The following is a 23355-nucleotide window of genomic DNA, read 5'->3' as shown; positions in this document are numbered from 1 at the left end:
CACCAAGGACACAAAAACCAAAATAACTTGGAAGATTCATAAGAAGATGAGACCTTTGCATTTACAATAATTCTGCCTTTTAAAAACCAAATAGTGCATTTTAGCTGCCAGTCTTTGTGCCTTTTTCCCAAGTGTCCCCGTAGGCCTGAAGAACGCTGCCAAAAAGAGCAATTAACAACAATTTAAACTATCTGGTGTTCCCCGCGCTCAGTCATTAGCGATGAATCAACCAACTCCCCACCCTCGCTCTAATCGCTTAACAAATGCCATGTTACAATATGCAGGAGCTATCTGTCCGGTCCAGACAGCGTCCCTGGTTGGCAGATGAGCGAGTGCTCGCCTGCTTAATGCTGCCCTGGTGAGGTAAGAGGCTCCCTAACTCAGATCTGTCCCTGGGACCCAGCGGTGATGGACTGTAGCCAAGGCCCTGCTCAGGGCTGCAGCAGCGACTAGTGCAGCTCATTCATATCCTCTCTCAGACAGCCGCTCTGCCACTAAACACTCAGATATATTTCTATTGCTGCAGAGTTATAGTCTGTTGTTTTGGGAGGAGGCTGGTGGGATTGATTCCTCCTCATCGTGGGGGTGGGGCCGAGCATAGCAGCTGCTTTAAAGTGGCTATATTAAGATGAAGGATTGACTGTGGCGGGGCTTAAACCGAGCCGATCTATCTGTGATCAGCCTTGATGTCGTGGACGCCCAACGATTAGCAAGTCGAATGGTCGATCCACTTCGACTCAAACGAGATATATTTCTGTTTCTGCGGTCGGGTATTTCATCAGGTATTGAACCAGTATGTTGGATCCCAGGGTCAGTCTCTCTCTCTTGCTGTAAGCCCGAAAGGCTCTGGGAGGCTTTACACACTGCATTCCTTCTCTCGCTCCGTGTTCCCATCCATTCTGGAGGAAATCAATGTTGGACACCGGTAAACAGAGTTATGAGCCAGCACATCCATGCTTACTGCTGGCTGTTTATTGCCAGTGTATAAGAGTATTAAGGTGCAGCTGAGGGGCCCAGCCTGTCAATAGCACTAGTCTCTGTGGAAAAGACGCCATCTGAATAAAACCTCCCAGCTGAGCGAAGTCAAACACACCGAAGGCAGCAGCGTGTTTTGGGACGTAATGGCGCCACAAGTCATTTAGCAGATTTACATATCTATATGTATGTAGATCTGCTGTTGCTCGAAGTCGTGTAGCATCGCTTTGTACCTAGTTTTGCTTCGTCAAGCCTCTCTCCACAGCGCTGAAGAACGGTCTGACGCCGCCTTATTAGTGCTGCCTATAGGGGAAAGAAACTCTGGCTTGTTTGTGTTTCTTCTACTCTCGCTATCGTCTTGGGTAGAGAACAGGACGCTACAGTGCTTCTGCAAAATAGTGATGGAAGGAACTTGTTTTTGTGGAACATTTGCACGCAGGGAGGCGAGTGCGGCCATTAAAATGACTAATTCACCAAAAGAAGCCTGCAGGCCTTCCTCAGTGCACCATTCAAATCTGCTTTAAAACTTTTAGTGCGTTGGCTGCGGTTTGGAGATTCTTGTTTTTTTTGTCGCATTGCAAATGGAATTGTGAAAATGTTAACAAACGGAGAGTGGAAGGACAGGAGAAAGAGAGGCGGACTGACTTATGATTGTAGTCTAGATCTAGTGAGTCAGACTAGTTAAATCACAAGACGATGAATTGATTTGGATGTATAAATGACGGGACTTTTATTGCGCATCAACTTCTTAAATAACTTCACATTACAGGTTGTGTTACTTTAACTTACAACATTCATTCTTCCTTTTCTAAATAAGGCTCCATGCGTGTCCCATTGAACTCTTAATTTTCAGTCAGGGCGCCGCGATAGTTCAACTGCTTGAGCTGGCATCCTATGTTTAGGGGCTATAATCCCCAACGCAGAGGGTTCGAGTCCCGCTCATGGCCCTTCTGGTAGATTAACTGTAGCAATGGCTCCTTTCGGATATCAGTATCTGGAACTCCCAACTAGTCAGTCAGAGCTAATGAAGCCTCTTGGATGAGAGGTGGAACGTCTTCAAGGAACTCAAGCAAGTCCAGTTGCTACCATTAATCTACCCAGAACTACCATGATGACTTGGATGACTGAGTATCTTCACAAACATTCCTGCATGTCCTTTCCCCATTCTTCTCCCCCACCTTCCTGTCTATCTCTTGGCTTTCCTACTGAACAAAGGCTAAAACTTAAAAAGAATTTCAGTCAAACTATCTGATTAGTGGCTCTGTCAGGATTCATCACAGTGTTGCTAACGCTAGCATCCCAACACGCTCACGATGACATGGTGTGTTTATCATGTTAACCTTCTTAGTTCAGCACATCATTTCCTAATGAGCACACAGACGTTTAGGAGAGCCGAGGCTGACGGGGATGTTGTTACTCGTGCAGGTACTAAACAACTGAACAGAGGCGGTGCTGGAGGAGAAGCTCACCACGAGGAGAACATGAATGTGTTTTGTATCGCAGTGATGAAGGTGAGGGTCTCCTCCAATGCACTGGATTTCAGACTTGCTTCCTATTGGTGGCAGGAAGTATCAAGGGGGTCAACCTGCAGATTAATTAAGGCGTGCTCGCTATAATTTTTCAGATTCAGGTATTTCACTCAGGGGCTTAGATTACCTCAGACAGAGGTGTGTGTGTGTGTGTGTGTGTGTGTGTGTGTGTGTGTGTGTGTGTTGAAGGCCTGGGTGAGTGGAGAGGATGAGGAGGAGGAGGAGGAGTGGGAGGATAACAACCCTGCAAATTACAAGCTTCTTCAATTTTCCACATCAAGGCCTTTCTGCAGAGGGAATGTTGCAGAATTTGAGGCAAGCGCTGACATCCTTAAATTGACCTGACTCAGAAGTGCCCTTGAGAGTGAACTAATGTGAAAAGCAAAAACAAAGCTTTCTTTATAGTTTGCTTTCTGCGGGCCATAAACGTTTATTACGCTCGTCCTACTGTACATAAGCCTCTCCCTCCTCCTGTCCGCCTCACTTCACGCACGGTCTGGTGAAATGTCAGACACCAGCTGAGGTGCAGAGGAGGGAGATATCATTAGTCGTGTCTGTGAGACAGGAAGCATCAGCGTCATTACCAGTCATTAGTTCACAGACAGCAGGTCAGGTCGCCACCACCGCGCCGCCTCGCTCAATCACTCATACGTTCGGTATGATGGACTGACTCAGGACGACCGCCACGCCTACATCCTGCTGTTGTGTCCTGCTTCTCGTGTTTTTTCAGGGCCGGGGCCGTCGCGAGCCTATCTGTGATCTGGATGGAGACTACACACACATTAATTCATTTTGATTGCTTCAATTCCATCTAGACGAGCCCGTCTCCCTCCCATCTCGTGCTCAGAGCCTGAACGAGGCTTAACGCTAAACAAATTGACAATTATCATGCCAATCTTCGCCTCATTGGCTTCCAGCAGAGTTTAGAATAGAGTTTAAAATGCTCTTGATTATATTCAAAGCAGTGGGTTTAACCATTCCCTGTGTGTTCAGATAAAGGCACCGGCAGTCAGAAGTCAAGGATTCAAATTAAAATGTATTACACTTTCGCAATTACGGTCCACATTCTTTCGGATCCGCCGCCTGAGGACATTATTAGAGTGGCAGGCCATTTCTCATAACCTCTTTTAAAATCAATTTGTTTGCAATTGATATTTATTGCTGTCTAGTTTTATTAGATTTGTTTATTTAAAAAAAAACCCACACATTTGCATTCATTTTGTGATGAATTTGTCATCAAGAATACCAAACTTTTTGAGATGTTTAATAAATGAGTGTGTGAGCGTAGAGCAAGGTGAGGTTTAAAAGAATACAAATGTGTTATTTGGATATGCTCAGATAATACTCTGGAAAAAAAAAAAAACAGATATGAAATGCATCAGAATTTTCAGCCCCTCTCTCTCTGACCCGACTGACACAATTCACCACAAGCAATCTGAGCACACAGACATCACACAGACCCTGCCGCAATCACCGGAGTGCACTCTTTACTGTGGCTGTTAGAATAATATAAAGGCAGCCTTCAGTTTCTTCAGCATCAAACTAGGATGATTTTTTTTTTTTTTTCACCAGGCAGATGTGCCAGAGGTGTAAACAAAGAGGCTCCAGGCTAAAAAGACAAATAGTTTAAATATTCATTAATTTCATCAGCTTTCACCAGATTAATTGCGGAATGCAAGCATAATAAAGCTTCGCTAATGTTCCACAGGTGGCGTTTCGAGTTAGGGAATATCTCAGAAGTGCATGCAGATGATCAAAGGGAGCGTCTCAGATTTTTGCAAATAGCTTTCACGTTGCCTTCGCTGACACGTCAAACAAACTTTCATTCAGACCTCCTTCAGAAAGCACGTCTACAGTCTAAGCCGCTGTTTTTCTTTATTGATGCTGTAGATCTTTTACTATATAAACATTCTTTGAGTATAAATTTAGCACCGTAAGAGCCAATCTTCAGCTCAACCTGACCTCAGAATGCATTCTTCTACAATAAGAGCTCCACATATTTACACTATGGTAAAACCTGAGGCAGTATGATGAAGCGCTGAGGGTCTGGAGCTGAGCGTGGTGCACTTGGAGTTTCTTTCTGTTTGCCAAGAGCTAAAAAATGCTCAACTTTAGGGTAAAATGCTGCTCACTGTCACATTGTCCCCAGCTGTCCAATCACAGTGGAGGAAGGGCAGGACAAATACAGTGTTTTCAGACACATTCCTCTTATTATTTCTATTTCTACACATCAGTTCTGACCAGATGCAATGATTTCATACTGAGTCCCAGTTACCAGGTGAAGCAAATTCTGTCTTCAGGGTCTGACTAAAGAGTGGGACGTCCTGCCTACTGACACCATCAACCAGCTGGTGGACAGGATGCCACCATGTCTTAACGCATTGATCCGTGTCAGGGGTGGCCAGACTCAATATTAGTGACTGAGTGACATTTGAAAGAGTAATATTGGACATTCTCATGCATGAAATCCCCTCGAAAAACTGAAACAAAACCCTTAATGCTATTGCTTAATACCCCCAATTTAGTTTAAGTGGTAAGCAGTTTAATTTTTACTGTGATATTTATTGTATGTATACTGCGATACCAATAACGTTTTAAGAAGATATACGCTTTATCTGTCAAGAATGAATCACATTGTCACAATCATTTCATGAGAAGAGGGCTGCAAGGTGGTTAGCACTGTGCCTCGCAGTTAGAAGGTTGCCGGTTTGCATCCTGGTGAGGACACCTGGGATCTTTCTGTGTGGAGTTTGCATGTTCTCCCCGTGCAGCGTGGGTTCTCTCCAGGTTCTCTGGCTTCCTCCCACACAGTCCAAAATTGGGTTAATTGGTGATTCTAAATTGTCCGTCTCTCGGTGTTGCCTTGTATGTCCCTTGCCTTCACCCTGAGTCAGCTGGGATAGACTCCAGCCCCACCCTAGTGAGGATTAAGTGGTGTATAGATAATGAATGGATGGATTTCATGAGAAGAGGTAAAAAAAAAAAATTTGTTCCAACTTTATGGGCAACAGTGTAATATACCGGCTAAATGTCATATTTTACTTGTGAAAACACTGAACAAAAGCTAAACAACAGTGGAGAAGAAGTTAATGCTGCTGGTCACTGAGCATCCATGTCTCCATCAGATAGCATCCTGAAACTACCACAATAATAATAATATGAAAAACAGCTGCTCCCGGCTGAGCGCCTTTTCAGTTGGAAAAAAAAAACACACACACAAAAAAGCCTCTGTGGTCGACACACAGAATTATTATGTGTGTGAGACCATCGGTTGTGTTGTGTCCATGTTGTGTTGACATACAGCAAACACTCGTATTCAGCTGCTGCAGTCGGCTGTCACAGCGAGAACCGCTCAGCTAAGTAAAGAGAAACAGCGGTCCGTCATTAGCTTCGAGACATGAAGGTCAGTCAGTTTGGGAAATTTCAAGAGCTCTGAAAGTTTCTTCAAGTCACATCATCAAACACTCTGATGAAACCGGTTCTCATGAGCACCGCCCGAGGAAAGGACGAGCAGAGAGGAGAAGTTCATTAGAGTTACCAGAATGTTAGATTAGAGCCCACATCAATGCCTCCCAGAGTTCAAGCAGCAGACACATCTCCACATCATCGGCTAGGAGGAGACTGCGTGAATCAGGCCTCTGTGGTGGAACTGCTGCAAAGACACCACGACTGAGGGAGGCCAAGGAGAGAAAGAGAGCTGTTTGGGCCAAGAAACACAATATGTGGGACCTTATGAGGCTGGCTGAGAGAAGGGAGAGGGTGTAAAGCTGCTATTGCAGCAAACGGAGGCTGCTCTGAGGGATCTAAGATGTCCAGCATATTTCTGCTGTGTTTACACTTTTCTTTTTTGCTTATCACATAAATTCAAAGCTGTCTTCAGAACCTTAAATGTGACTGGTGCTGTATGTGCTGCTGTAATAGTTAAAAGCAAGACAGGATTCAAATGTATGTAGGTGTGTTTCTGCTTGTGCCATTCTAACCTGTATTCCTCTATTATCCTTCCTATTTCTACTTCCACTATTGATTTCCGTCTGGATCTTCAGCAGTGACCCAGTTTATATTTAGCCACAGTTCAGACTGTTTTTTGCTCTTTCAAATAAAAGTCAGATGTAATAATTGATCACTTCACATGCTGGAATGTACATGGCTATTCTGTCGATGCAAGTGTGTTGAGACCCTTACCGATAGACACATACATGGCAAAAGAGAACAATTTCATGCAGAAAACAGCTTTGTTTTGGATCCCCTAGTGCCACAAACACCAAACCCGATGCGAGGCGACTTACACTGGTTGTGTGTGTGAGCCCTCTCTGGTGATAACGCCCTCTTTGTCCATCAGCATTTGTCTGAATGTGCTCACTTTCTGTCGAATTTCTTCCTCTGTGTACCTGAGGAGAAGAAGACACGACAGTTAGTAAAGAAACGCACATTAATCAGGAGTCTGCAGACTGCTGGGCTCGGCTGTGAGCAAACGAGGATGAAATCCTTCTTGGTATTGACCTGAGACTGTGTGAAGGCCTGTGAACCAGGGGTTGACTGATGGCAGGTATGACCGACTATTAGAGCGGATTCATTTAAAAATGCTCCACTCTGGCTTCGATGCCGGCGCCGTTCTCTATCTGTATTCACCACGCTGGAGCAGCATCAGCCCCACAGCGCTGTCTGACACATTTTCAGTAAAATCTTTCAATGAAACATTTGTAGAAACAGAAATAAACAAAAACATTTCAATGAGGTTTTTGTGTTGTTCTAAACTTTGCTACCAAGATTTCAACTGCGAACGTATTTCGATTCCTAATATTGGTTACTGGTTTCCTTGATTATTAATAATCCCTGAAAGCACTCCATCAGTCGAGCTCTACGATGAAGCAAGGAGCAAATCGTAGCAGCAGCAGCAGCCTTTAACAGCAGCACTGAGTGCAGCAGGCCGTCATCCGTCATACCTGCCAGATGCTCGTGTCGGAGCCGTGTCATCACCTGCTATCACACGGAGTTCGAACAAATGGTAAAGACTGTCTTCTGACCGCATCCTGACCCAAAATTACACCCAGCCAAATGATGTACATTCTGATGATTCACCGTCAGCCTGTCCGGCCCCCAGCGGGCCCCCCGCCGCATGTCATGTTCTATTCTGCGAGCGAGCGGCGTAACTCGCTGACTTGAGAGGAACTGTGTGGTGGCGACGGCGGCGTGAGGAGCTCTCAACAAGCTGATACAGACAGAAGACTGCGGACCGCTGCAGAGGCAGAGACAGAAATTACAGTCCATGTCACACTCTGGATGGGTGTTCATGTTTTTTCTAATTTTGCATTTCTGGCCTTTTTTTAATTTCACTTGTGTCGTGGCTGTCAGTGGGTGCAGCAGAGGAGCAGCACAGTGACCAGTTATGCTGCATTTTCATTGTGGTCTTAACAGAGCAAAACATAATGAATGATTCACAAACGGCAAAAATTGTTTATGCATACAGCTTTGGGCTACATCCTCCCAGTTTGTGAATAACACAAGGAGCAGCCACCACGGGCTGCCGCTGTACGAGCAGTGACAGCTCTACAGCGGAGAAAGCAATAATTCAGCAAGCCTGTCCCACCATGTCCTGTTCTATTCTATAGACTCTCACAGGACAGCTGTGCCGGAGACTACACGGCCTCTTAAATGCACCGAACGCCGAGTCCATCTCCTGGTGTAGTTACACAACCTACAAACCATCTCCACGTTCTGCTCAGCGTTGGTAATGAGCTGTAACGAGCTGCACAGACAGAGAAACATGAAGGCTGAGGGAGGAGGGAGCAGGGAAAAGGAGAATTAATAAAGGCGTGAAAGGGTGGCCAGGAGCCAGACATTAGACTTAGACTGACTGGAAGCAACTATCATTAATAATATACTGCAATGTTTGTATCAGATTTAACAACAACAGGAATCTGGGAGTGCGTTCAGATATAAATTCACTAATTACCCCTAATAACTGAAAATGCACAGCTCTCACAGTAAGTACAGAGAAGAAGCATCTCTTGAGGTCTTAACACGCTGATCTGGGGTATATTTGGTAAGTGAGTACATCTGAAATATGAGCTCTACTTCTCGTAGATAATGCAAAAATAGAAATTCAATTTTGTGTCTTGGAGTCTCAGAATGCTGAGAAAATGTTACCCATCTGTACCGTCATGGCCTTTTTATTTTATTTTATTTTTTAAAAAGTATGAACCATGAGCTATATATGAAGATAGAAACCCACCTACAGGGTTTTAAAGCTCAGTGCAGTAGCTTTGGCGTGTTTTGGCATGTTGGCAGGACCCGTCTCCTCCCAGTGAATCCAGTAACGTGCAAAGACGTGAAGCTAAGTAGCACCAAGCAAACATCTCTGGGAGGGATGTTATTGTCACTTGATTGATTAATTGTGGGATTAATATGCCAATTAAAAAACATAAAGCAGAAGACGAAGGACATGCATGTTAGAAAACATATTGTACATTCACTGTACAGTTTAAAACCTCGATGACTACTTGATGAGCCGACTACTCTGACCATCAGCACTCCTGGGAGTTTAGCTTTTATGAGAAAGTCTTCTGCGACGCCTGACCTCTTCAGAAAAGTGTACCAAACTGTCATGTGACGCTATCGATAGAGCAGGCTGTTTATTTCTGCTGTAACGTCAGATCATTTAACGATGAGATTGACTCGCTCGAACCCCTGGAGGCTGTTTGAGGATCTGCTTAATCTTGATGGTACCAATTTGACAAAACGAAGAGACAAAGGAGACACAAGGGCTAAAAAAAAAGAAGACTGCTACAGCAACAGTATGCTCTCTGTTTACACCCCCCTGCGGTTGTCTTAATTTTGTCTGAAGGGGGCCCACAGTGTCACTCGCTGAAAATCCCTGCTCTTGCATTTCTCTTAATTGGAACTAAGGGTCCTGACCCACAGCAGGAACAACAGCCGTAGGCCTCGAGTGCATAATAACACCGTGACTATGCAGTTTATTTTCCTGTTTACTGTTTAAAATAAATGATCTGGAGCATGAGCTCCGTGTGCCATAAGTAAAAGTAAGTGAGAACGGTCCACCACTTGTGGAAACACACTCGCCTTCCTTCTCTTTAACTGCAGCTCATGGCAGGACCAGTTCCATAAGCTGGATTGTAAATTAACCAGTAGCTCATTCCAGCGTGGAAATAGCATTAGTCTGAGGACTGTTTGCTTTCCCCAGATTAAATATAGCAGCCGAGAGCGTGTATTCTGAGCCGGCTGCTATCAGCGCATTGACGGTGCGGAGAATGAGATTAGGAGAAGTGTGATAGAGAGCTGAAATAGCTGGAAGATGGCCCAACAGAGGAGAAGCCAGCCGGTGTGACGGCGCCATCAGGTCCTGCTGTACGGCAATCTCTCAGCCCAGCAGCTGTCAACGCGGCACAATGGAGGCCACAAACACGCACTTTATATTCATGGCTTTCCATTCACAGCGTAGGGGCCATCACCATACGTTAGGTGCTCCCCGACAACTCTGCAGCAACGCCCGTGTTCTCTGCGCCGTCTGCTGCAGATCGAAGAAGAATGTACAATACGGGCTGGGAAACATGAAATGTGCACTGGCCAAACAGACGCCACGGCTGGAGGACTCTCCGCTTCACATTGTGCTGACGATAGTGAAGATGTTAGCGCTGGCGGCAATCTCTGCTGAGAACCCCGGCTGAAGAAAGAGAAGAGGGTCAGAAGATGTGAGGCTAAAGTGTCGGTTGACACATGACCTGCAGGATCTCTGCCTCCTCTCTCTGCTTCTCCTCTTTCTCAGTCCTCCTGTTGAATTGCTCGATTCAAAAGCTCCGTACAGCTTCGCAGCGTGAAGCACAACAAAGTTGGGTTCTGTTTGATCGGTCCAGCTTACTAACCAAAGTCGGAGAGCGTGTGCCCAGCAGTGGTGCTGCTTTAACAAAGAGCCGGAGGTTTTAGAAGCGTGGGCAGGAAGAATCCCCCACAGCACCTGAATGCCTGCGGGAAGATGGTGGATGGTGAGGAAGAAAGAACTTAAAAAAAAACACCTTCTTTCATGAGTGCTAAACTCCTGTGTTGCATTTTAAGAGCGGTTGGGTTAAGATCCACAGTGAACTCAGTAAACGGCTACATACTGGATGTTTGTGAGAAGCTCTTAGACTGAAAAATCACATCTGTCCTCTGTACATTTAATTAGCACTTCTTGCAGCTGTAAAGGTACCTGCTTCCTGCATAACACGCCATCTGCTCTGCCTGAACACAGTACGGAGGAGGAGCTGATTGCAGCGGTCACTCCCAGCAAAACTGTGCAGCACTAAATTCAAATTAAAGCTAAACTGAGCGTATCACTTGTGTATTTTTTACTTGTGTGTGTGTGTGAGTATGTGGTTGGGCTGTTTGGAGCCAAATGCAGGCCATTTAGTCCACCGCCTGTAGCATGCAAAGTCCCAGGGATTTGGGCAGAAAGAGACAGGGGGACATCGATCAGAGTGAGGGCCTCTCCGCCGTGAAAAATCACCACGATTAAAGAACTTGATTGGAGTAATTAGACAGCTCCGAGCACCCACAGATTTCCCCCATTAACTCACGATCCTGGAAAATGAATAGTTGTGGCCCCAAGACCGTCCTTATGCTGATAGTCATCGATTTGATGAGGAGTGCCGATGTGTGGGGCGTGCGTGCTCTCATTTCGGCTGCGAGTGATGTCTCTGTGTTTGATGTCTGAAGAGCTTTTCTCTACAAGTCGTCCCCAGGCGCCGCTGCACACCTTTGAAACTCTGCAGCCATCAATCCTGATGCAAAGAGTACAGAAGCAAATTGATGCCGCTGTAGTTAGTGAGATTGAATGGCACTGGGAACATGGGAAGCCAAACCTGAACACCCACACATTTCTATTTCAGGGGCAGAATTAAAACGACCTACCGAGTGCCACGGTGAGATAGTTTAACTCTCAAGTGGAGAGGATTTTCAATTGATGCTCTCTACAGTCATAGATTTTCTGGTTAGATAACAGATACTAGACCAGACAGAAAGAGTAGCAAAGAAAGAGTACACCTTTTTCCTCACTTTATAAAAATGCCCTCTTCACCCACCACAGGGTAAGCAGATCAATGGCTGGAGCAGAACAATCTGCCATTTCTGATTGCTCATCTTCCCTAAGACCCCCTGTAACAACAGGATTTGAAACTGTTTTGTTTAGCACAGACTTTCTATATTGGCTCGGGAGCCCCGCGGTGACAATATATAAAATGGGTCATTCTCCCTGAGATGCTTTCCCCTCCAATTTTCAGTCTTCTAGGATGCCGGCTTATCGTCTTATGTCTTATGACGCAGGCTCTGGCTTGCAGGAAAACCTCCATCAGAGCGCAGATAGTTATTTGCTCTGGCGTCAAAGGCTTTGAGAGGAGCTCTTTTAATAAGATCCAGGCTACTCACATCTCCTGCAATTCAAAAAGTGTCATTGCTGATGCCACTAAAGCAATACCACAGTAGCGGTAGCCACAATGCAGTAATTTAGCTCTCAGCGACTATAATAAACCTCTCTCCTTTCTGCCTAAATTTACTTTTCTGCCTTAAAACTGGTTCTTTTTGCACCCACATTCAGGGCACTAATTCAGTTATATTATGTCTTATTTGCCTGTGCCAGGCTGGACCTCTCTACTTGACTTTAAAACAACAGATATTAATTTTTCAATACACACATGCGCATCTATTGTTTCTGCTTGGTGAAGCAGCAAGACTATCTTCAGCCTCTTAGTTAAAAAGCTCCAGCCACTGGTGGTAAACAGCATGCATAAGGAAGACGTAGTGTTCAGGTTTTTTTCTGGATGGGTTTTGTTATCTCCACAGAGCCAACCTGTGTGTGCCTGTGCATGCATATATATATATATATATGTGTGGAGTTCACATGTTTAAAGAAAGACCTGCGTAACCTGCACTTTAGTGTGATTGAAGCCCTGTGAAGAGAACTCATTAAGGGGCTGAAAAAACGGCTCAGACACCACAGGAGTTCAGACCATGCACAATCATTATGCCTCAATTAACGTGGAAAAACAGCCCTGAAATAGAGTCTGGACCTCTGCATGCAGAGCAGCTATCGAGTTTGAAATCAGTCAGAGAGCTGCGTCGTCATAAGGTGCACAAAGTTTGGACAAAAGTTTTGTTTGAAGAGTTCTGTAGTCGTGTATTGATGAAAAGGACAGAATGTTATCGTGCCGTGTCCTTCAAGAGCTGCTCTACAGTGTAATAAATGCTCCTGTACAACAGCAACATACCACAGCTGCCATGTTTACAGTGTCACAGTTATCACTTACATAAAAACTCAACAATTTCCCGGAGGTTTGCACCAAAGGGATCAATAAAGTTCTGTTCTTCTATTCTAAGTACTGCTGCTTGAATGCAGCACATTGACATATGAGGTTTACTGTTTGTTACTGCATCAAGACTTTTCAATGATATGCTGTATTTATATGATGTTGTTCATATTAATTGTAACTAGTAAACAATAAACTACAATGTTTTCTACTTTGGAAATGTATGAACACTATTGTGCACAGGATGCCATAACTAACAATGTGTCTTTATTTTCTTTTTAAATCCATAATTGAGATAGGAAAAAGTTAAAATAAATAAAAGGATAGGATGTAAACAGATCAGGGATATTTATTAAAAGACAGTAATGTATGACAAATTGTACTCTATTAAATATATTTTAGAAGTCAAAGACCAAAAATAACTTCTTAACTTGATGCAAAAAAGAAACATAATCAATAACCCTAGTACTTTGTGAACTAGCTTGATGTTGATGGTAATTCTTGTTTTTGGTTCCAAAAATGCACCAGATTTGATAATTATTTTGGAAAAAAAACCCGTCCCCTACTGCTAGAGGCTGGCAGTACTTTTACAATAATTTACTACAGTGTGACACATCGTACCTCGTGCTCTCGCAGACAGATGTCATGTATAAATGGACTAATGTATGTCACCTCCAGCCCATCTAATATACATAAAATGGCGATGTTCCCTGCAGCCGCAGACGACTCAGTGCACCAGTGAATGGGGGAAGCTGCCAGGCCTTGGATAGCTAAATGAACAGACTCTCTTAATCGCTGAGCCCGTCTAATTGGCTCCCAGGGTGAGGCCATCATTCATGACAGACCATTTATCCTGGTCTTATCTCTGGAGAGGAGCATGGCTGGACTGGGGGGGGGCTGTGTGTGAAGGGAGAATGGGAATGTCTGCCATGCTGGCAGGGTTAGTGAAGGGGGCAGGCGTCCAACCTGCCCCTCAGCCTAATCCTTCAGCACGTCTTCAGTCGGGGCCGAGACGAAGGGGTGACGTCGAGGCTGAGCCCTCTGGCATGAATCCACAACAAATGAAAACAGACTCCAGCCACCATCTTAATTGTGTCTAATGCCTGGCATTGCTCTCCCTCTCTATCCCTGTGTTTCATCCCCCACTCTATCCCTTAATCCTGCACACATGCACACGCGCTCTCATTTAAAGAGGCACATTAGAAATTGGAGAGGCAGGGGTAGCCGTGCTGAGCCAAGCTGGCAAATGAGATTCTCCTTTTATTATAGCTTAACAAGATGAGTTGAGTCCGTCCAGAGCTTTAACACTCAGCTGAGTGGTCGCCATCCTTCATGTGCGACCGTCTGCCAGCCGAGGCCGAGCAGTCTGACGAGTGAGTGGAGCTGGTCAGCGCGGGTGTCTGGTCTCCTTGTATTCTGTCATCATTAGCCAAGCTGCTGCCTGCCACTACACTGTTCCACTAGACATCATGGCTCTTTTACATCGCTCTCAAACCAGGAGCTACTCTGTCTACTCCAGGCTGGAGTGAAGCTAGACAGATGGCAACAGTGCACCCCCTCTTTCTATCCCTTTTTTTTCTTTATTGCAAAGTCCAGCAGCTTCCTTTCAGCTACATCAATCTGCCGTATCTCCACCATTACCCCGCAGTCTTAATGAGGCCCCACTGCCTGACACGAGCAGTCATGCTCAGGGACGGAGGGATGGGTGGAAAAATGAGGGGGAAGAAAAGTAAACTCTAATCCAGCTCCACCTTCTAAAGAAGAAGGACACCGTTTGCATGATTTAATTAATCTCAGTACTCAGCGGTAAGAAAGGTCCCACATTCTGACATTCAAGCGTGCCTGCCACTGCTCATATCTGGACTTACCCCATAAAAAAAAAACTCTCTAATTAGCTTGCCTTTTATTCAATTAAATCACCCTCCCCTAATATATGAAGGATTAGCCAGCTTTCTGTAAATGACAAATGTGATGTGAGTAAAATGTCACGAGGTATCAGTGGGAAAGTGAGTTTCTCTGCACTGACACAGGATCACAGAGCTCCTTGTTAATTACGGTCTCAGCTAGCCTGGAGTTTGCCTGCGAGCTGTGGTTATTCAAGCAACGGCGTGTGAATATATGTGTGTGTTCGAGAGCAAATCCGCCAGGGAGGAAGCCCTGAGATTGTGGATTAGAGTCGACTGCAGTCTCTACAGTTTCCATGGCTCTTTGCTAACTTTGTGCTGGATGTCATGCTAATGAAACAGACTACGACGGCTTGGCCGACGCTCCTCGCTGACTGTCTCTACGGCAACCTCGCTAACAACCGTTACTTGAGGATAACGACAGTAATTCAAAGTTCAAGCGCCGGCTGCAGGAACACAACAACACGAAGGATGAGTAATGTTGCACCGGTGACGTGTACAAGATTGTGGAGAACAAATGGAAGTCACCGAAGACTGAATTCACACCCGTCTGCATACATGAACCCTGGAAAGTATTTGAAAGTGTGTGTGTGTGTGTGGAATTTGGTGAAATTATTACTTCGAGGCCGCATGGTGCAATCGTAGCTTTGGGGATTACCAGGACACGTTGCTCCCACCTTACTACATATATTCTAAAACTTTTCTCTCACTTCCTTTCAGTGACTCCCACTGCTGGCTCGGGGACAGCGACACACACACACACTATATATGCAAAGGCTCGTCCACACATCCCTGCTTCGCCTCATCCGGCAAGCAGGAGACCCTACAGCAGTCACGAGGACACGATCCTTCACCGGGCTGCTGATTGTGAACGCTGCCAATTATGTAAACTGAGGCACCTGGCCAAGCAGGAAGCACCCGGGTCTTTGCCAAAATAGTCCCTGTGGTGTCCTTCACCTAATACTGAACCCCTTCTTGTGCCAGAAAACAGTTATTTTCAGGATCAACCCTTGGTATAAAGACAGCAGTTTAATTCACAGCATCTCGCAAGGATGACCTGCTTTAAAGAGAATGCAACAGAAATAAATCACCTGATGGTGTCATGACAGATCACAGCTACTAATACTCCCATATCATCCACACACAGCTGCTCTGCAACATCTCCTCACGAAGCTCCTTATGTTTACTCCACTACTGTGTTTTTTTTTTTTCTCCCTTTCCTCCTAATATTGTGAAGAAAATGACTTTTGGCAGGTAACAGATTCTGAATGTAATGTTTTGGTGCAGCTTGTGAACTCAGCACCCCTACAGGTACAGACCTGTCAGTGTCAGCTTCTCTACTACTAAAGCTTTCATGGCTCGCTCTCTAACCAGCTCCCCAATAACAGAATTGCGAAGAAAAAAAAAAATAAACAACTACCGTTTTTCTGAAAGCGGTAATCTCACTTGACATCAAAACCCCAGTGTAACTCTCGTACTTTTTTTTCCGTGAGGGTTGTACATGTCAGGGTTTCAAATTGGATCCAGTTTTTGAATATCTGTGTGCGTTCTGTGTGGGTTGCCTTATAAAACTGAGCCAAACCAAACTTGACAATTAGCTGAATCCGTGATGCTATAAGAGGCTACCTGTTCCTCTCCATTTGTGGGTTTTATTTTTTTAAAAAGCCTCCCAAGACTCCAAGGAAATAGCTCACATTGCAGAGCTTTAAGTCCTTTTAGGAACCAGTGTACCAGAGGCAGCAGAGTCTGCAGGCAAATTAGAGGACTGGGAAGAAGAGGAAATATTAATACAGCTAAAACAACTGTGTTTACTTCAGTTTTGTGTATATAGCACCAACTCACAACATAAATCACAGAGAACTTCACGAGTAAAATAAAATACAGTCGTGACTCGATAATCAGACACTAAATGTAAAATCTTCTTTTATGTCGGATTGTCAAGACGGAGGTCAAGATACAAGGAGGGCTTGTTGCTGGAAGGCTCATTTGTTGTTTATTATTGTTCATACTTATTATAATAACTAGTAGGGCTGGTCCAAATAGCACTTTCTGGTTTCTGGATCATCAGGCCCAATTAATGATGAATATCCGACTATTCGGCGCGGTCAGGGGACACTTCCACCCGGGGGAGCGCTCCGACGGGGTGGAAGTGGCCGAAACGCGCAGGCAGTACTTGGCTGCTGATGCTAGTTTAGGATAGCAGTCACAGTTCTGTTTCCACCATCGGTTGCGCCACCGCTGCCGCCACCGCCGCCACCATCCGTGTTTACGTCCATAAACACTGAGCACGCTCGCTGCGTGTGACGTCGTCGTGTCCTCTTCTGTGCATGCGGGACACTTTGGGGTCTTATGAAGTTCACACAGCAGATCACATACAAGTCACATTTAACTGGAAATGTGAACAAACTCACAAAAAAATCCAATTAAAAAAAAAAATCCCAATTGAGCATCAAGTCCTGCAGTGTGAACGTAGCCAATCTGTGGGATTGTTCAGTCAGATAATACGCAGTTATCCTGATTGGTGACATTAAATGTTGCGTCGGAGTCAGAATCCAAGGCTGTCGGTATGTTAAGGCTGTTTTTTATGGGTTCAGTTCATTTTTCCTAAAAACCTGTCGGATAGGTTTTCGGATTGTTAAGGGTCAGATTATCGAGTCACGACTGTATTATATTACTATCTAATGTATTGTAGCTATAAACCCGAATGATTCCCTTTGAACAAGGAAGTGTGATTGGTGCAGTAGGTGTCGTACTGTGCCAGGAATACATAATAATGAACAGTTTTGGCATGAAGTTAGATTGTCAAAAACTGTCAATGCCTTCAATGGGAGGCATTCAATGGGCTGTGAGCATCACGGAGTCAACAGACGGGAGAATCTTATGCTGTATGTGAGGCTGCAACAGATGGTTTTCTTCGAGCGAGAGAATCTTTTTTTTTTTACCCACTCTTGTAGCTGCTTTCGGTGTCACATTTAAACACCTTTTTCACCCACATTAAGGCATTATAAGTCAAAATATTACTGCAACCTCTGAACAAAAGACAGTTATTCATCCGTTTAATGTGCATCTGAGAGAGCAGCCCTGTTTCTGTTTTAATCAATCCAGCTGTCTACACCGGCCGTAAAACAGCTTGCATTTCACTCATGTTGTATACTCGATGCACTACTGAGACCCCCAGCGTGTATCTTTGTTATTTTATGAGTTTGGTGTACTGAGCTATGAGCGACAACAAGTGACCTACACTCAATAACGTACCTGAATGCCTTCTGTGTAGATAAAGATGTGGGACTGAAGCTGCTGCTGTGCTGCTTTTGCTATGCAGGCTGTGTTCGGAAAAACTAGTGATGCCACAACAAAAGGTTCCACTAGAGCCCGAGAGACGTAAATTTCATCATCGCTTTGTGCAGCCTGTTACAGTGCCACAAAGGCAACAAATGCACATGCACAGAATACATAGATGCTACTTCAAATGTACTGAATGCGTCCTCGAAGGGGACCAGAAAGTAGCATAATGAGAACAACTACATGTCCACGGCGTCCATAGCTGGATGTGTGGGCATCTGCAGCACTGACTGCATATGAAGAGGGATAACACGTCGGTGTAGGTGGTTTCTGAAGCTAAGTGAACAGGCTCCAGCCGTCGCCACCTCGGCAGTGCCTGAGTCTGATCCAATAATTAGAAAAGCGCTGGAGCGTGAGCGGAGCTGAGGTGGACCGTACAAATATCTGTGGGTCATGGATAATGCCCCCCTCAAAGCTGCTACCCCTTGATTATGCATAACTTCAAGCCTTAATACAATTTAAACTTGTGAGTTCTATTAAAATGAGCTATAGATGCTAAAACTGTTTGGTGTTGGAGGCTGTAAATACCTTTATTTCTGCTCTAGACTTGGACATTTGACCATGGGGGGTTCATGGGGATTGACACTAAGTGATTTTTTTGACTATGTGGGGCAGCAAAATAAAGTTCTGACCACAGTATTTACAACTTGACAAATGGCAAATATGTCAACCGATGGAGCTGAGTAGCTCTGTCTCCTGAGGGAAATATCTGGCTCTTTACTTGCAAGATCCTTCATTATGTTCACCAGCTAGTCGTTAACTGTTTCTGTCTGATGTTTTCTGGTGATCAGGTAGTGCACAGTGGTTCTGAATCTTTTTTTTTTGTCCTGCAAACAGCTGCAGCCTCAACCAACCCTATGAAGGTTCTGAAACAGTGAAGCGACGGACTCAGCAGATAAACAAAGATCTCCAATTCACTAAAATGGGTTGAAGCCATTATGTTACATCAAGCTTCTGCTAACTCAGTGCATTCTCATGTTGAATATTCATTCATTGGTCTTAATGAAAAAAATAGTCATGTTCCTGGATTTTACTTTTCAAATTGGCAGGAAATTGAAACCTTTGGATTTTAACTATTATTCTGTGAGGGGAAAACTACAAGTGTAAGGGTGCTGGTTCTTACATCATCATAACATGACTTCTACATATCCTTTAAACCTGCTGATGCTCTTTTCTGCAGCCATTTTTAAACCTTTTAGCTGTAAACTAGAACCTTCTTAAGTGTTCAGTCCTATCTGTTGTTGGAGATATTTTGGACTGTGGAACCCTCAGCTCACTCAGATACTCATCTTCTGACTTGGTTAGGTCCTGGTGAACATCTGGGGGCTTGTGGGGAATGATGACCATAAAAAGGCCTTCAAAACATAAATGATGTACATTTAATAGTACTGTATTGTATTTAAAAACTACCTAGGGACCTAAGCTATTCAAACACATGAAGTGAGGACATACTGCTCCAAAGCTCTGTCTTTATATACTAGTGTGGTTATAAATGTGAAGGATATAGCTTTTTTTTTAACTTTAACAGAAGCTGGGAGTCCTTCACTGCAGGAGGGCTGCAGATTTAGATGATTATTCTCTGGAGGTGCATCACTAAGAGTTACTGCTTTCCCATCGGATACATTTTTATCATAAAAACATCTCCTGAAGTAGCTTTCGGTACACACTGTGCTGTACAAGAGGTTACTCATCCACTCACCCCTGCTCCTCCATCATCTCCTGGAGCTCCATGCATTTGAGCTCCACCCTCCTCTTCCTCTCGTGATCCAAGATCTCTCTGTGCGGCTTCTTCACCAAGACTGGCTCTGCTTTGGGCTCCTCCTCCTCCTCTTCCTCCGTTCCTGGCTGTCCGTCCTCAGCTTTAGCCTGCAGCGCGGCAGTCGGCGTCGGCCCTCCTGATCCTGCAGCCGCTCCTGCTCCCGTCGCGGGGACCTCGGGTTGGGCCACCCCGTTCGCGCCATCCTTAGGAGATGGCACCCTGGCCGCATCGTACATGATTGCTGGACTCTGCGGAGACACAGACGATGGAGAGACAAGAGGTCAGTAAAGAGAAGGGGAGGAGAGAAACTTCCATGTGTACGCTGCAGTCCAGAGGAGTTTGGCACTCACTTCTTGTTAATGATTTCATGTCAAATCTTTCTTAGAATCGACAACCGGGAGGAGTTTGTCTTCGATTTATTACTGGACTGTGAGTAATTCTAATACACATGGCACACATTCAGTAAAATAAAACATAAAAGTAGGATCTTCTTCATTTCGGCTGTTTAATGCCCCGTGAAAGATTTTTTTATGGTCCAGCCGCAGAGCAGCCAACTCACTGCAAATCTTTTCCACACACAGGTATCCAAATTTCCTCTGAACGCATCCGAACCAACAGTGAGACACAAACATTTGGGGAGGTGAGTGGTTTGATGCTAATATGTCTGGACAGGCTGCGGCGTTTCTGCCTGAACTGAGCAAGACACTTCGCAAACATTCACACACATCAACATGCTGCGTGCGCACACACACACACACACACACACACACACACAATTTGGATCTGGAGTGCGTGTAGACCTGCACAGCCAGACACAGCGCTGGCAGCAACTTCTGCTCCATGATTCAACAGCCCAGAATGTGCCCAAAGGCAGGTTAGGATGGAGAGAGCGGCTCCTCTTTAAAACTCTCTTATCTCGGGGAGGAAACTGAAGCTGTAAACCGTAAAGGTCGTACATAACGCAGGGACCGCCACCAAAATGGAGAGTTAAAATTTCACGTGTTGTACGAGTTTATGACGATCATCCAGCTGATTTGGAGAAGATCAGCTACCGTGTTAGATTGTGGTTTAAAGTGGTGATGCACGATATTAAAATTTCCGGCCGATACCAATATCTGATGTTAAAATTTCTGATATCGCCGATAACCGATATTCAATTTTTATTCACACTGAGAAATGAGTAAAAGTAAGCACTGTGAGAATGTGAAAACTATTCAGAAGAAGCCTAAATTAGACCACAGAGTCTTTCTTTATTACGAAACAAAAGTAAAACATATTTTAACATATTTTAACATATTTAAGTCCAGGACCATTTAAGTAAAAACATCTGTGACACAGCAGCGATATCAAATGTAGAGACGAAGGCGCTAATGTTAGACAATCATCGGCTAAATTTGTTCATTGGACCGATACCGATATATCAGAAAAATCCCTAGTATCAGCCGATACCGATGTGGTCGCCGATATATCGTGCATCCCTAGTTTATAGCAATACATTTACTTCCACATGTTCTCAGTCAGTCTCTCATTTCCCTGGTACCATGTTCCAAAGATGAAACTATCTGTAGCAGATTATTTTAAAAAACTAAATGTGGAGAGAGAGGTCTGACTCAGATGCACTTGATGATCAGAGTGCAGACGAAGGCAGTGAGATCTCGACCGAGTCAGTAAAAAAAAAAAAAAATCATGATGGTGATACGGCTGAAAAGTGAAACTAATATTAACAGCGATCACAATTTTGGCCTTCTACAATAAAGGAAACATCATCTACTGCGGTATGATGGCCACCTATATAAAAGTCTACTCAAAGAAAACAGCCCATGTAGATATCTGACAGTAAATTGCATTATTTCATTCTTTTCAAACTGATTTAAGGTCTCCCACCGTGTACCGTAGACAGTGAGGCATCAGTGAACATTAGTGACCATCAATAACCAGATGTTGAGCAAGTGAGGACTTTAGCCTGACCAGTTTGTAGGACTGATATCAGAAAAATAGTGGTGACAAAATTAAATAACATTTAGATTAAAATATTTCACAAGTTTCAAGTCTCAAATCACTGACAATCGCAAAGACATCTGTTCATCAGCATGCAGGGTGGACTGACAGTTGAGGCGATGATTTACCAAAATAAAGGTGAAGGAGGAATGATCCAATCATGTGCCAGATGTGACCAACTGAGAAACTTGGTGGCACCAGAGCTATTTGTGTTTAATTACATACACGAGAGGGAAAGGTGGATGGCAGAGGAGGACGCAGAGCAGCCGAAAGACAAGAAAATGGGAAAAGAATGTAGCAACGAAACAGCTGACCGAGGAGAAAGAGGACGGTATTGATTCATCTTTAATATACAGCCGGTGCGTTCTTTGTTTTTGACTCCGGTGACCTTTCTGTTTCTGGCTCGTTTACTCCTGAAATGATGAGATTGTCATTTTGTTGTATAAAAAGGCATCTGGTACAAGTGCTGTGTGGACCGGGCTCTGATTAAGATGGATCGTTCTTTTAGGGCCGGAGCGGGAGGAGAGGAAGGGCTTCACGTCACGTGCCCACAAGCCTCAGCCGCTCCTCTCTCTCTCTCTTTCTCTCTACATCTAATGGCTTCATTTTTCACCGAGGAGCCAAAAAAAGGCCGGCCGAGGCACTTCATCACTGTCACACGTGGAGGAGTCAAGACGGGATGGCGCTGGAGCCGGATGGACGGACCTCCACAACCGCAGTCGCATCTCATCCCGGCCTCTTTCATCTGATCGCTGAGTGCGGCGTAGTCGGGCGGTTGTGTGCTTTTGAGCTGCTTCTGCTAGTCTTTGACTGGTTAATAGGGATGTGCTTGTGTTTTGAAGTGCTGCGCGCTGGTAAACGAGCCGTGGATGTGTGCGTAGCGACACGGCTCTCGGCTGACAGAACAGGTGGCAGGACAGCAGGAGGCATCATCTCTGAATCTATTATACAGTAAATCAGCACTTGATATTCCGTGACAGCGATCTCTCATCTGCACACGCTCGTCTGCGGGAGATTGTGGGGAGGAAAGCTCTCATCTATCAAAAGAGACTTTAAAAATGACATTCAGGTAGAGGGGAGGAATGTAAAGGACCTTTGCAGGAGTGTCGGCAGGAAGCCTGAAACGTGGAATAGACGAGTCGCTCACCGAACAACAGGCGCTTTTAGAAACGAAGTTAAGCAAAACAACCAACCCCAGAGAGATTTCAACTTAAAGCATATGCAAATGTGTCATTACAGAGAGCAATTTACTGCTCATGCATCTCAAAAGTCGACATTCTAGTTCTGAAAGCAGCCAAACAACACTGCATTTCAATGTATAGATTGGATTTGTTTAATGAAGAACTCTGCCCAGGTAGTTTAACATCACCGTTATTAACGAACCGTAAGATTAAAGATTAGAACAAATCCATACATTGAAGTGTGAAGATGTTCTCTACATCTAAAGGACACGCTAGCTGTGTTTCTATAGAACTGTGAGGTGAATTTAAAGTGAACATCTGAAATGTTGCAAAAGAAAACAAAGCAGATAAACCAGGCTGTGTAGTGCTGGT

The 23355-nt window shown here is 44.6% G+C and overlaps 1 protein-coding gene across 1 annotated transcript in view; it reads right to left on the bottom strand.

Moving 5' to 3' along the window:
- The window catches only part of srrm3 (serine/arginine repetitive matrix 3), a 100975-nt gene that overhangs the window by 31814 nt on the left and 45806 nt on the right, over nt 1–23355 (bottom strand). Inside the window, exons 2-3 of the mRNA XM_008286353.1 lie at nt 19745–20052; nt 6791–6892 (exon numbers count right to left, since the gene is read on the bottom strand). Coding sequence (XP_008284575.1) covers nt 6791–6892; nt 19745–20040 — 398 coding nt within the window. The 5' untranslated portion in view covers nt 20041–20052. The remainder of the gene's footprint in view (nt 1–6790; nt 6893–19744; nt 20053–23355) is intronic.

Source organism: Stegastes partitus, unplaced genomic scaffold, assembly GCF_000690725.1.
Source record: "Stegastes partitus isolate 25-593 unplaced genomic scaffold, Stegastes_partitus-1.0.2 Scaffold451, whole genome shotgun sequence".
Taxonomy (NCBI): Eukaryota; Metazoa; Chordata; class Actinopteri; family Pomacentridae; genus Stegastes; species Stegastes partitus.
The sequence above is the reverse complement of the archived record's forward strand: the minus strand, read 5'-3'. Positions and strand labels throughout refer to the sequence as shown.